The following is a 14874-nucleotide window of genomic DNA, read 5'->3' on the forward strand; positions in this document are numbered from 1 at the left end:
ACTGGGAGGCAACTGGAGTCGACCACCAAAGCAGACAGAAAAACATAGTCTCATTTAGCAAAAGTTGTTTTAGAGGGGCCAAGCCATATAACTATATAATTGCTGCCCTCCGCATACTGCGTCAAGCATCCAAGAGAGGAATTTCTTCCAGAATTGAGATGTGGAGGGAGGGGGTCTATATTAAAAAAGGGGGGGTGCTGGTGCAGGCAACACTCAAAAGGCATTACTCCATACGCTTGCCTACTCTCATCTATCCCCTTTCCAAATCCGGCTGACAGCTTGCAACTATTAACGCTAGATCCAGAGTTGACCTTACATGCAGCTAGACCTTGCACCCTCAAAGCCCCTGGGGGTGGAATAATACACAACAAGTCATCCAGAACTCAAAGGGGGAGTCAGCAAATGTAATCCAATACATGTTTTGTCAAATCCAGGAATATTTCCTCATGATCTGTTAGCCGTCCATTAAAAAAAAATGTCTAACAAAGTGGCCTGGACCGACCAAGACAATATTTTTTCAGCCAATTGCTTTTAGGGGGTGTCCATGCTCATGTAGTGCTTCTGCTGGCAACTCATTTTCTTCCACGTCCTCAAAAAAAGGCCTCTGTGTTTAGAAGTGTTATGAATTGAAGTTAACTTAAAAGTTAACTGTGATTAATCGCATTGTCATACACATCATCTGACAATGAGATCAAAAGTAGTATTGACACGTAAAGTTTAAATGAGTTCATCACGAGTAAAATGTCCACGCCATCTGATGTAGTAGCGTCTCCGACTCATCGGCAAAATACGCCGTGTCTCGTTTGTATGATGTCACGCAATTTACGTCGCTGGTAGCTGACGAAACTAGCGTCATTTCGCCTTCACACCCTGCGGTATAAACAAGTTATGATTGGGATTTACCCTTCCAAACCATACTCGAGAGTGTAAGAAGTGAACTTTTGTCGCCGACTATGAACTCACAGGCTTCCTAAAGTACCAGCATGGTATTGATAATGTGTTTTGGCAGCAATAATTGAGCCCTAATGATTCCAGTGGGAGTCCAAGATGAGGATTTACGGGCATAACGGTTCTCATTTAACATATTGCCTCCAATATATTTATCTTTAATAAGTAGTCTATATTATTTACGGTGGCACGACTTGCCAATAGTAACATGTAATGCAAAAAAAAAGGAAAATGAGTTCATGTGCAGTACGTTGTACAACTAACCTTCTTGGTCTTGACAGTGGATTGGCAGCAGTCCCCTCCGTCATAGTTACAGAAGGCTCGGTTGTTTACTGCATCGCAGTAGTTGTCTCCCATGAATGGCTATGTTATAAAAACAACAATAACACTCATTTCAGTACCGTCATAATTGCTCTAATGGTCGTTTCCTGTGCGTAATAAATGGCCTTTTTACATCCTTCATCTTTTAATGTGATTTTTTTTCTCTCTTTCTATTTGGACCAGAATCGTAAATCTGACCTAGAACGCCGTAAACTATTCAAAAAAAAAGGGGGTGGGGGGGCTCTCCAGTGAGTAGATTTATTAGGGTGGCCTGACCCTTTCCACTTGAGTTAACAAAGAGGATATCCAATTGGTCTAAAGTGCGCACATCATATAATTCTTGCATACAGCGGAGGGGAATTCCTTCACACGTGAATGCAACATTTGCAGAGGACAGACAGTGTTTGATCTGACGACCTCGGACTGACTTACAAATAAACTAAAGACTTTAAAGGCAGTGACTCCTTGTCTGAATTTAACCCTTTCGGTGTTATTGACAATAGATGGGCGTCAACGCTGTAGGTGGAGTTGGCTAGCTAATTTAAACGACAAAATGTAATTCAAGGAGAAAACTACGTAAAGGTGTTTTCACTACGTTTTAGACCATGGGTATGGAACCTATGGCTCGGGAGCCATGTGTGGCTCTTTTGATAGGTGCATATGGCTCGCCACTAAACTGTGAGGTAAAATATGGGAACCCCCGTTGAGAGAGCTCAGTCCTGAATACATTAATGAGCGTTGCGTTGATCATTGTGGCGCTGACATTACCTTTAGTGCGGCTTTAAACATTTGTTTTTCCATTACATTCTTCTGCATGCATACTCTCATTGATTATCATTGATTAGCTACAGTGCGACAACGTTGTCAAAAGATGTCAGAGAACGTTTGTACTTTTAAAAATGGGGATATTACTACAAATCGCACAGATTTGAGTGTATTTTTACTTCTGAATTTTGAGTATGGCTCTCAAGGAACTACATTTGAAAATATGAATTGTTTATGGCTCTCTCCGTCAAAAAGGTTCCCGACCCCTGTTTTAGACATTTGCATATCATTTCCAGTACATTTTGGGTTCATTTCTGTCGATATTGGCGCATTCTCGGGACATTTGTAGTTCGTTTTTGGTCACTTTCTGTTGATTTCGTGTCATCTTGGTGTAATACAAGTAATTTCTTTTTGAAAATATGACATTTTTGTGAGTGCTGTTTGTAACATTGGAAAATAACAGATAATAGTTTTTCCAAATTTGGGCAGAATGTACGTTTGAAAACACAAAAATCAAAGATAACTTGAGTGGATTGGTTGTAGGACAATAGCAGTATTACATGACACTATATTGATATGTTTTTTTAATGTATTTAAAAAGCATATTCTTGCCAAAGGCTGTTTCTCTTACTGACCTTTTATGTGACAAAAGAGGTGAATATTTGGGCCAAGATAAATTTGATTTTACCTCACATCCTTTGAGACAGTGGAGCAACTCTGGGTGGGGATACCACTTCAGACCCATGGTACAGACAATATTCTGTAAGAAAGTGGAATTAAAAAAGCTATTAGAAGACTGACAGAACGATTGAACATAGTGGATAAAACCATCAAATAACTTGAAGACCAGGCGTGCTAAAACAAAAGTTCTCATGCTACTCTGGTCCTACTGCTTTTGATTTACAGCGCCCCGTGTTGACCTCAAGACCTGAGCAAAAACAACTCATTTTGAGAAGATATAACCTGATCATCGTTGTTGTTGTTGTTTTTTCCTATAACTAAAGCAGTCACAGGAGCGAGGGATCCGGCAGGGGGGGAGTGGGGGTTGAGGTCAAGAAGCGGCAAGCGGGAGAGGCAAAACCACACACGCAAAAGTAAAGAGCACAATGTTCTCAAATATCTTTGCAGAATGCGCGGAATCCCATCCCACTGTGCTCGTCCTTACGATGCAGCTCACGGGAGGTGTGCGTGGAATGCATCTGTGAAAGAATGCGTGGACCATAGGTGTCAAAGTGGCGGCCCGGGGGCCAGACCTGGCCCGCCACATCAATTTGTGCAGCCCATGAAAGAAAATTAACTTCGTTTCATGCTAAAATTCAAAAGAATAGAGAATATTCACTCTTTTTTTCCCTTAAAAAGAATTAAAACAGAATAACTATAGGATGATTTTTTTCACTTTGTTTTTTTAATTAAAAATCCTGCAACAATGCACAATGTTACGTAAAATATATATTTTTGGGGACAATTTCAATGGTTGTGGATTTTAGTGAGCCTTGATAGTTTAGTTTTGAGTCATCTTTGACAAGATTCTATCATTTAATTAGTGTGTAAAAATCAGATCTTAATACACAAGTCAAAGGAAAAAAGCTCTTTTGTCCTTTAAGAATGTCAGTGAACCTATAGATTAATAAATTCTTCACCACATGGACTAAAAATTTCATTACACGTCAATCAAAGACTAAGGAAATAGCGTTAAGATCTCCAGTGCTGTTATAAAGCTGAACCCGTCCAAATAAAACCATATCCTGTGTTCTCAGCGCAGGTCAGAGCACTGTAAATCCAACCCATCTCAGCGGGATAAAATAACCACTTCACCTCGAAATAACACCCCTAAATAACAACCCCCCGCAAGAGCCTTAATCTAGGATGGTTTACATGTTTTTCCTTTGTGGATGCCGACAAAAGCTGTTTGTTATTTTGCCAACGTCTGTCTGAAGATGGGATGATGCGGCCTATAGGAGCCCCGCAGCACACGACGGAGCGCCTCAATTCAGTCGGGTAGCAGAAACTTTCTTCCCCTTCTGTACATCCCGCTTGTTCCCGTTGCTTTAGCAATGATGTCATCCAGAAAGCCCTTCCCCTCCCTTTCGCTTCTCTCAGCAGGGCCGTAAATCATGATAATCCATGATGGTTGCCTGGCTTCACCCCTCACTATCTATGTGATCCTCACCCGCTTCGAGCCTCCCGGGGCGCTGATACCACGTAAAAATAGATCCCCATCTCAGCACCACCTTAGACGACGTAATAGATATATAGAAAATGACTAATTCCGATAGGAGCTCGACAGGCTAATTTTGCTGATAAAGGGGAAGGCGGGTGATTGGGCGGGGGGCCGCATAGTCGTTAGCGACACGGGGCCGAGAGAAAGAGGGGGGACGTCTAAGTGGGTCACGCTGAGAACTGAACTACAATTGGTTTAAACATTTTATAAGGCAAGTCTCTAGTTTTGGTAAAAAAAAATTATTGAACTTTAATGGCAGTATTAGTATTGTAACATAATTAGGTGATTATTTTATTTTTTCATAATCATTTTATAAATAAGCATATTGATAAATGAATAATAAAATAGCTCATATTTAGATTTATCAGATTTTAGAGAATATTTGGGTCAACTACTGTTGATTTTGGGCCTTTTTTAGGAACTTCCTGCTGATTTAGGGAAATGTTTAGTTCTTTTCTTGTGGATTTGGGGTCATTTCCGGATGACTTCCTGTTTATTTTGGTCATGTCTCATTGGCTTAGAAGCATTTCTGGGTGATGTCATGTTTATTTTTGGTCAAGCTCTATTGATATGGGTGTTTTTTTGGTCATTCATTCCAAATGATTGGATGTCAATCATCTCCATGTAAATGGAGAGCTAACACCCTTAGTGTTATAGTTAATCCTATTGGTTCTAGTGTCAAAGTTAAAGAACTCTCAGGTCATCGACTATTTAGAAGTAGACAAACCAATCCATAATGTTCCTGCGAAAGGAACAAACAATCAAAAAGCCTGCTGGTATGCAATCCACTGGAGGCAAGCTCTTACAGCAAAGGCACGCGTCTCAATTTACCAGTTAGGACAAATCATATCAATTACGCACATCAACGAGAGACGGAACATTAAATGTCCTTGTGGCCCAACACACTGCTGACTCAGTGTGACTCTGAAAGAAAGGGGAAAAAAAAAAAAAGAAAAAAGAAAACCGACATAAAAACTTGGCAAGAAAGCCTAACCCTAAATCTAACAGCCAGAATGGGCCTAAACTGTCTGTAACTGTCCAACTTCAACTCTGAATACCATAACTACTAATCTGAAGCCCAACCTTTCAGTTCTAACAACAGACTCTAATGGACAATCGCAAAAAAATAAAGATAAATGATCACTTAAACTAATGCTGACCTTGACCCATAAACCTAAACCCAATCCATGCAATCCTAACCTAAATTTAAACCTTACCCCTACTACTTATGTTGTGACTACTTATGTTGACTACCTATTTTTAGACTTATTTATTGATTATTTTTTGTCTGTAGGGTTGTTGTTGTTATTTGTGGTGAAAGCTTTAAATCTCAATACTATACTTGTATAAAGACAATAAAAGCATTCAATTCAATTCAATTCAACTGTCTGGAGAAATACTGAATGTGCATATTTTTAGTAATTTATTTTAGAAAAGATGCGACTGTGATGTTATACAACTACTTATGCAAGTATAGCATTGTATTTTTTTCCTTTTTTCCCCATCGAGAAATAATGTTTTCTTACAAACATCTCAATTAGATTTATTACCAAGACAATAACAATAGTTACTGCTTTCATTTTTGTTTTAAATCAAAATTTCGACCCATCTTTGTTCATTGATCCCTCCCACTCAAATTGAATTGGCTATTTTGCTCAGTCAATGTCAGCCAATGAGTTCAATGCATCCCCTACAAACTCTTAAGGAGCAATGTATTCCATTCTGAGAATAACACCGGATAAACTGATTCAACATTTGCGTAGGTTTGACTTGTCTGGGCGGTCTAAAAATACCAGTCCACTCGATCGCTATTAGGAATATGTTAGAGGGTAACACCATGTTCCGAAAAATGTCTGAGGGGTTGCCACGTTTCGGACCAAAACATTTGGAAGATAAAAGCTGAGTACATAGTGACGGACGGCGCGAGGATGTCAAAAGCACACTGGAAATTCCTCAAAGGAGAGTTGTGGATCGCAGGCCTTTGTCAAGTGCGTCTGTCACAACAGCGAAGCGGACTAAGTCGTCCAACGTACCTTGACCTTGTGTGGGTTCCTCCAATGGTCCTCAAGTACACCCTCCACAGTCATGTTGCCAGGGAGGATCACCACGTCGTTGTTGCTCTTTCTGCAGGTCAGATCACACTCCTCGCCTGCACGTGACAACAAATCCAAATCAATGCAATACTCTTGTATTTAAAAAATAAATAAATAAAACCATAATGTGTTGAAAGATACATGTGTTTTCTCTTTTTTTTGATGTGGTGAAGCATCGATTGAACAGATACATATACATTTCAAAGTGTTGCTTTGCGGAGACCGAGCTCCTGACTTGGTTTACCGCCATTATTGACAGGAAATCTGTTGAAACTTTGAAATTCTGTCACTGCATCAATTACACAGCTGTCATTGTTCAGCCTAACTACAGTCGTGGTATCCTTACATTTCTTTGTGGCTCTTTGTTTTTGTTTTTTGTGTTATGTACGCTGTGAAACAATAAAAACTTACAACAGTTTATGCTAATGTAACACTGGTGATGGTTTCAAAAGTTGCTTTCTCCTATTCTAAGAGAAATGAGTCACATCTGATTCGATTTGTTACATTGATAGCTACTGACACAGCTATTTTTTATAGAACACTGTTTGTTACATATTCTCTGTAATGTCTTTCAAATAGCTTTCTTCGATTTTTATTGGTATTCCTTGCTTTTAGATAATAAACCAGAAAAACGGAAGCACGCATTTTAAACTGTTATGACTTTTGAAGTCACTAAACGCAATTTGGCCATTTTTTTTGTTTCCATTTTAGGCGGTGTCAAACATCCATCACACTCGATTTCCTTGCCGTGTAGTTGTGTAAAGGAGCCATATATAAATTGGTGGTCAAAAATGGTACTCCAACCAATATCAAAATACTGGTTGTGATGTCACAACCAGAATCGTAGAAACATCTAAGGGTGGAACAACAATGAAATTGTAAAAAAAAGGCACATTTGAGCGTTGAGTTTGTTTTCTAGAAGTAAAATGGCATCGCTGTCATTTTCATTTTTTTCACCATTGCATAGCACATTTAAGTAGCCTACATATTACCTAGCTCCAGCAACCTGGATGCAGACACTAAACTTGTTATTGGCTGATTGGTGGAAAAAAATGACGTTCATTTGAAGCAGAAATTTTACAGCAATTTTATCATGATATAATTCCGAGGCTGTAGCGCCCAATCTTAAAACCCACCTATGCCATGTCCGTGCCTACATGAGTACTGAAGGTCAGGATGTAGGTTTTGAGGTAAAGAACACTGCCCTTTGCTGGAGGGGCAAAGGCGGAAGGACCCCGTCCAGTTGCCGTCCTTCCTGCAGCGGATCGCGTTGGATCCCACTCCCTACGAAAACAAGGCATACATCAACACGCTCAGCCGACTGTCAGGGCAATGACATTATGTAAGAACAGTGTGCCAGCATCTTGTTGCAAAATGGGGGAAATACAATCCAACTTTTATCAGGCATCCTAGTCATGAGAGTCAGAGACGATTAAGAGCTGTATACATTTCAGAATTCCATAGCAAGCAGGGCTGTTGTGGAAATCAATAGCCTTCTGAATAGAATATCACCAAACTAAGGTTTGCAATAGGAGTCAGCATGTTTATAACAAGAAAAATATATATACACATACACAGATAGACATTTATATTACTGAAATGATACTTTTAAGGATTTTATCTTTCTTTAAATGTTATTTTACTACACACATTCTTAGTGAAATTGTGATTTATGGCAGTGTATGTGGTGTCCAATCGTCCTTCTTTGGATTTAAATGAGTTCAACTAATATGCTAACGTTATTGTATGCCAAGGGTGTCAGACTTGGGTTGGTTCGCGGGCCGCATTAACTCAACTCGATTTTATGTGGGCCGGACCATTTTAGATATATTTAGATTTTTTTTTTATAAATGGATTAAAAGAACTGGATTAAAAGCGCTGAATATTCAGTTTTTTATAGATCTAAAACAATGTTTATTTTAGCTTTTTTATATATTTTACAAAATGATTTTTGAACTAAAAACACAGAAAAAAGATTAAAAAATTGCAGTTATTGATCTAAAAGGGGGAAAATAATGAAATATAATATACATCTATATCTATCATTTTAATTTGATCCTAGGACAGAAAGTCGGCACTCATGATTTACTTTCTCGGGCCACACAAAATCATGCGGCGCGCCAGATTTGGCCCCCGGGCCGCCACTTTGACACCAGTGGTGTATGCTATATGTAAAAACAGTTTTTTTTTTCTTAAGGAACTCTACGGTCCAGATAACCTCTAGAGGTCAGAAGTGTGGCCTGAGGAGGTGAAGAAGGGCAAAAGGCCAACAAAACAAGAGCTGACGCCTGACGTGGGCACTAATACCACATATTTGTGATATATATTCCTTTGTGTATATTCAATTTTCACGCATTTAGTATTCATCTGTATAGAGAGCTCTTCAATATTCGTTTTTAACAAAAGCCTTCAAAGAACAGTCAGACAGTCAAAGAGGAGAGGAGTTTGTAATGAAGGTCATGACTTTGGTTGATCTACGATTGACGTATAGGAGAATTGGATAAAAGAAAAGCAAGGTTATGAAGACAAAGAGAGGAAAGAGATGGACAGACCTGCTTGCATGGAGCGTGCAGCAGCCTCACCGTGTGGGCGTAGCCTCCATTGACGGCATTAGCGCTATTACCGGCCAGGTCGGAGCAGTTCAGTCGGCAAATGCTATCGAAGCGGAAGCCGTCGGTACAGTGGTAGGAACCGTGGAAGATGGGAGGCGGGGGCTCACAGGTCACCGGTTCACACGCCCCCTCCAGCCAACTGCCATCCTCAGTGCATTGACGCTTAAATGCGCGCCTAAAAAAATACAGTTATATCAGAAAATTGAGTTTTTTATTGAACAGAAAATGTACTTTTTCAGTGTTTTCATCGAAAATGTAGCTAATGTGTAGAGCAATTCTAGCTTTTCTATCACAATCAATGGAAATGAGTTCATCAAGAACGACTTCGATTTTTACCTCTTAGGTTTGTTAGTCACATGGTAGCCTGGCCTGCACTTGTACTTGCACAGTGTTCCCACTTTGAGGCCTGTATCGTTGCAGCGTTTGGTTTGCAGTACAGCGTTGGGCACAGGCGGAGGAGCGGGGCACCGAAGCTCACAGAGAGCCTCTGGAAAGGACCATAGACCGTCTTCTAGACAAGTCAGAGTATTGTTTGTACCTGATGAAGAGATCACAGCAAAAAAACAAAAAAAACAAAAAAAATGGAAAAATGTGCGGATCGAAGGACCAAATGTGTTTTTGTTATATATTTGCAGAAATATAGCAATACCTTGACATACAAGTGCCCCAACATACGAGGAATTTAAGATACGAGTAAAATTCCGAGCAAATATTTACCTTGAGATAAGAGACACATTTTGAGATACGAGCATACGAGACACGAGAGGCTGCTTATGATTTTCTCGCCGCATCTCCCTCGTGTAAAGACCTCTACGAGCACTGGGCGGGGCGTTCCATGAGTGGTGTACGCTTGACAGAGACTGACTAACGTCATCTTGCTCTGTATCTCTTCCATCGCTACCATAAAAAATGCACAACTTAGCAAGATCCTAATGTGCATGAAAATTTAAATACGTAAACAATGTAAGAGAGGACAAAGGCCTCTCATCTGTTGCTTGTCTGACACTCCCAAGAGGAAAGCAATAGATTACACTTAGCTTTGCTCAATCTTGCTTAAATTTCCTCATATATTTCCCGTTCGTCAAACTTCATCTAAGATATTTTAAGGGGCGGGCCGGTAATTAAAACGTATACGTTCACGAGCAAGGCGGGGTAACTCACCTACAAGCTGGGCGGGTTCACGGCATTGGAAAGTGCTCTTCTTGCCATAGGTGGTGCCCTCGGGGAAGTTGAAATGGGCCGGGTGGACGTGGTATTTGTCAGGCAGACCGCAGTCGACAGGCTCACATGACACCTGTTTGTTCCACTTGCCGTTCGTGCAGGTAATTGTCACCAACGAATGGGACTGAAAAGGAGCACAGATTATGATTATTTAAAAGGGGGCTAGAAACTAATTGCAGATTAAAATTTCACTAGAAAGTGGAACAAAATATTCCCTTGGATCTGCCATCCATTGAACTTCAGTTGTACATACTTATTTTTCAATATATATATATATATATATATATATATATATATATATATATATATATATATATATATATATATATATATATATATATATATATATATATATATATATATATATATATATATATATATATATATATATATATATATATATATATTAGATTAAATACTTCTAATTGTTTGCTTATACTGCTGCAATACCTGAAATCCCCCAATGGCACAACAATCAAATGTTTTTTTTATCTTAATAAGTGACACGGATGGACGTCAAATTCACTTGAACAGACATTCAAAGCCTCTCCCAGTCAAATGGATTGGACGTCTAGCAGTTAATGTGCATATTGCTTGGCAGGAATGAGTTTGACCAAACTGTAGACCACATGAGTCAAAGTGGCCAAATCTGGCCCGCCGCATAATTTTATGTGGCCCGGGAAAGTAAATCATGAGTGCCGACTTTCTGTTTTAGGATCAAATTAAAATGAAGAGTATAGATGTATATTAAATTTCCTGATTTTCCCCCTTTTAAATCAATAATTGTAATTTTTTAATCATTTTTTTCTGTGTTTTTAGTTCAAAAATCATTTTATAAAATCTAAAAATATATATAAAAAAAGCTAAAATAAACATTGTCTTAGATCTATAAAAAACTTAATATTCAGGGCTTCTAATGCAGTTCTTTTAATCAATTTATTTTTAAAAAATCTAAATATCATATCTAAAATTGTCCGGCCCGCATGAAATCAAGTTGACGTTAATGTGGCCCGCGAACCAACCCGAGTTTGACACCCTTGCTGTAGACAAATAAAAAGCAGCACATATTTTAAATTACATTACAACTTCATAAACATTGTGAGTGCCAATCAGAGATTGGACTGACTTAAACAGTTGATACCCTTCAAACTTAACACAATGCAGGGGAAACTTGGGTGGCAATGTGTCAATTTCTGGGAAAACACGCACGGGATGTTTTGCAACAGAAATACCACGAGATTATTTAAATTCCTGTGCCTCCATCTCTATCCAATTTTTTTCTTTTTTTTTTTAAACAGAGGCAATCACTTTTGTTTGCTTGAGGAAAAATACAGAAACATTATATTTTACAGTGACACATGCTAAAAATATTTGCTAGACCAAGGTAATGACTTCATTTTAGCTGCATGATTTATTAATTGACAGCTGCTGGAAAGATATTAATAAATATAATTCTGACTTGTCTGGGACTCTCCCCACAAAAATAGATGTAAAGAAGTAAAATTGTCATTTTAGAGCTATTTGGCACTGAAAGCTTGGAAAAACCGAATAGTAAATGCTGTTTGAACATTAACCTGTATGAAGCTTTTTACTTCAAATCAGTTAGCACAAGCTTTGTTTTAAAGTTTAAATTTTTGTAAACTTTTGTACCATCGTGGGATAAATCACGGGTGTCAAAGATATGGCCCTGGGGCCAGATCTGGCCCACAAAAGTAAATCATGTGTCGACTTCATGCTTTATGTTGTAATTCAAACGATGATTATATGCAGATGTATAGAGATTTAAAACAAAATAAATACAAACAAGAGTAATATTTAGTTTTTTTCAGTTTGTTTGTAGTTTTAAAAATATTAAAAATAAATTAAACAAAATATTTCCTGTTTTCTACTTGTTTTTTCAATGTAAACAAAAATTATCCATTTCTTAAAATATGTCAAACATGAAATATATTTACTGTATTTTTATTAAAAAGACAAGAGTTCAAGATATAAACAAATATTCAATTGAAAATCCAAGATAATATTGACTATTAAAAGGCTCAAAAAGAGAAGCATGATCTTTAAACTAACAGATTGGATGTCTAGTGATAAACTCATTGAAAGACTCTTAATTGGGTTTTGGAGAGCCACGCATTTAGTTTTCTATAATCGGCAAAGGCACGTAAAGTAAAAAAATGCCAACTGTCTAAATATGAGGGAGGAGTAAACATTATTATTTCAAAATGTAAAAATGTCTCCATTGAAACATCCGATCCCTGACCGATTTGCCTCTTTCAAATAGCTATGATTCCTGTAAATTAGCCTGCTTGTGGTATTCTATTCGCAGGGATGAGAGCAAAATTCGGAGCGTCTTCCAAACCTCAAGTGTTTTCATCCTCTTCTATTAACAAGCAGCATGTTACACAATGGGAATGCTAAAATTTACAGCCACGCCAAATGAATCTCGCAACAAAGCTGGGAAAGTTTGATCATTTTGACATCCCGCGTCGGCTCAGACTAAATAAATGAAAACCTGTGTTTTTAACATAAATTTCTCGCTTTCCCCCCCCAACGCTCTGCTTTAGAGAGAATCCAAAAGTAAACGTCACGCAATTTAGCACACGTTTCATTTGCAACGCGAACCCCTCATTTCTTTGCAGTCATTAATTTGACGCTTTCATCTGGATCCCAGCATATGACACCGCGTCACGCCGCATAACAGTATCAGGTTCGCGCCAAATAAATAAACTCCCGGCGAGATTGGGCGCTCAAGACGCAACACGTGCGTCCCATGTGAGCGCGGCTGCCGTAAACGCGCTCATTTATCTCCCGAGAGGTAATGTATTTATGAAGAATATGCATGCAAGGTTCTTCAAAGTCGTCCAATGACAATGTTGCGCCGTCAAACGACTGCGGTAGGCAGTTAGAGGACACCTAACGCTGCGAGCAAGCGACCCTATGCGTGTCAATTTGTGGGAAGTTTCCCTCCTTTAAAAACTTTACAGCTGACTAGCGCTCCTCCAGTAGCCACTTTAACAACCTTTGGCCACTCCGTCTAATTCGAGCCAGGCAGCCTATTAGACGCAAGGAACGACTGCGTTTTCATTCAAGCCAGAGCCTTTTTCTAAAGTGGCGCAAAAACACATGAGCACATGGGAAAAGCATGGCGGCCGCCTATACTGCACTTGTATTCCATTAATATCTTCAGCAGGGTATTTAGTACTTCAAAATGACTTTATTCATATATTGTCCTTATTTGAATGTTTGTTTACGTGTTTTTTTTCAAAGCGCAGACATATTTGCTTTTATGAACTACCTATTACGGTACTCGGCCGTTTGGTTGCCGGACTTTTGGTCGCCGGACTTTTGGTCGCCTGGAAGGTTATTGATAATTACCATTTAAAACTGTTGCTCAAATTCCCTAAATACAAACTGCAAAGTATTATTTTGTCATACTTAATGCCCTATTAATTATTAGGCTAAAGAAAAGCTCCAAATTTCCCGGACTTTTATTGTGTTTTGTTGGAGAACTTGTTAAGACCCTGACTGACGTCCCTTCTTAAGGGGACAACTCATGTACATACAAACTCTTATACACTCACACGTCCGCTCAGTGAAACTGCTCAGGGCCATTGTTGGCTTTGATTGATGTGTAGACCATGTTGTTTTACCTTGTTTGTTCACAAATGAAAAAAATTGCATTGAAATAATTGCAATGATTGATTTTTAAAAGGGGAAAATCAGTAAATGTAATGTGCATCATCCATAATCGTTTAAATTTGATCCTAAAACAGAAAGTCGGCACTCATGATTTACTTTCTCGGGCCGCACAAAATGATGTGACGGGCCAGATTTGGCCCCCGGGCCGCCACTTTGACACCTGTGCTCTACTGATACTTGATGTTTTTTGACCCCCAGCCATTTTTTTTATCCTTAAGGAGTACATACTTCCTTGAATGCAAGTCACTGTTATAAAGATCTAAATGTCCAATCCATTTGAAGTGGACATTCCTTCGCTGCCACACTCCCATTACAAATGAATTGGACAAATACTAGATGGTAAATTCTTCATGGCAGAATCATGAAAAGACCTCTCAAGACCCCTACCAACATGGCCTCAAGCACTTCATTTCTTTATATTCCTCGAAACCGATGATGTCATTATAGTGCCATATTGAATAAACTGTAAAAAAAAATGAACAGAACTAGTCTATTCATTTGACACAAATCTTATTTTAGTGAAAAACAGGAATTTGATGCTGACTCTAACCAACAACAGAAAATGATGCGGTGGGCTGTATCTAGCCCCCAGGCCGCTAGTTTAACACCGCTAGTTTAATGGAAACAGCCATATGTGATTATTCCGTTCGTTATTTTGATGATTTGACGCACTAAAACAGCAAAGGAAACACATTTTCAGCGTAAATTTGGACACGCGTAGACTTGAACCTCGTATTGAACAATAAAAGGGACTCCCGCTGGTGTTTTGGCTGAGGCTGACTTCATGTCGAGCCGACCGCTGTTAAGGAAAAAAAAGATTTGTGTGCAGAAAAAAACAGTAACATCAGAGAGTTTTTGAGTGACAAAACCTAATAAGGATTTGGATTCTGGCAACAACATAAGCTCTCATTGTAACCTAATGAATGAGAAAAGGAACCAGATTCATTGAAGGATTTAAGCACATCATAACCTTTTTTGGCTAATGAAATCCACA

At 38.8% G+C, this 14874-nt stretch overlaps 1 protein-coding gene across 2 annotated transcripts in view; it reads right to left on the reverse strand.

The window, feature by feature from the left end:
• pappaa (pregnancy-associated plasma protein A, pappalysin 1a) overlaps positions 1 to 14874 on the reverse strand; it is an 83817-nt gene that overhangs the window by 7005 nt on the left and 61938 nt on the right. Inside the window, exons 15-21 of one of the 2 annotated variants that reach the window (XM_077623256.1) lie at positions 10122 to 10305; positions 9297 to 9498; positions 8931 to 9135; positions 7485 to 7632; positions 6289 to 6404; positions 2723 to 2794; positions 1213 to 1311 (exon numbers count right to left, since the gene is read on the reverse strand). In XM_077623256.1, the coding sequence (XP_077479382.1) occupies positions 1213 to 1311; positions 2723 to 2794; positions 6289 to 6404; positions 7485 to 7632; positions 8931 to 9135; positions 9297 to 9498; positions 10122 to 10305 (1026 nt within the window). Of the gene's footprint in view, positions 1 to 1212; positions 1312 to 2722; positions 2795 to 6288; positions 6405 to 7484; positions 7633 to 8900; positions 9136 to 9296; positions 9499 to 10121; positions 10306 to 14874 lie in introns of both variants that reach the window. The other variant, XM_077623255.1, reaches the window with a different exon arrangement.

Source organism: Stigmatopora argus, chromosome 16 (assembly GCF_051989625.1).
Source record: "Stigmatopora argus isolate UIUO_Sarg chromosome 16, RoL_Sarg_1.0, whole genome shotgun sequence".
NCBI classification, from domain to species: Eukaryota; Metazoa; Chordata; class Actinopteri; order Syngnathiformes; family Syngnathidae; genus Stigmatopora; species Stigmatopora argus.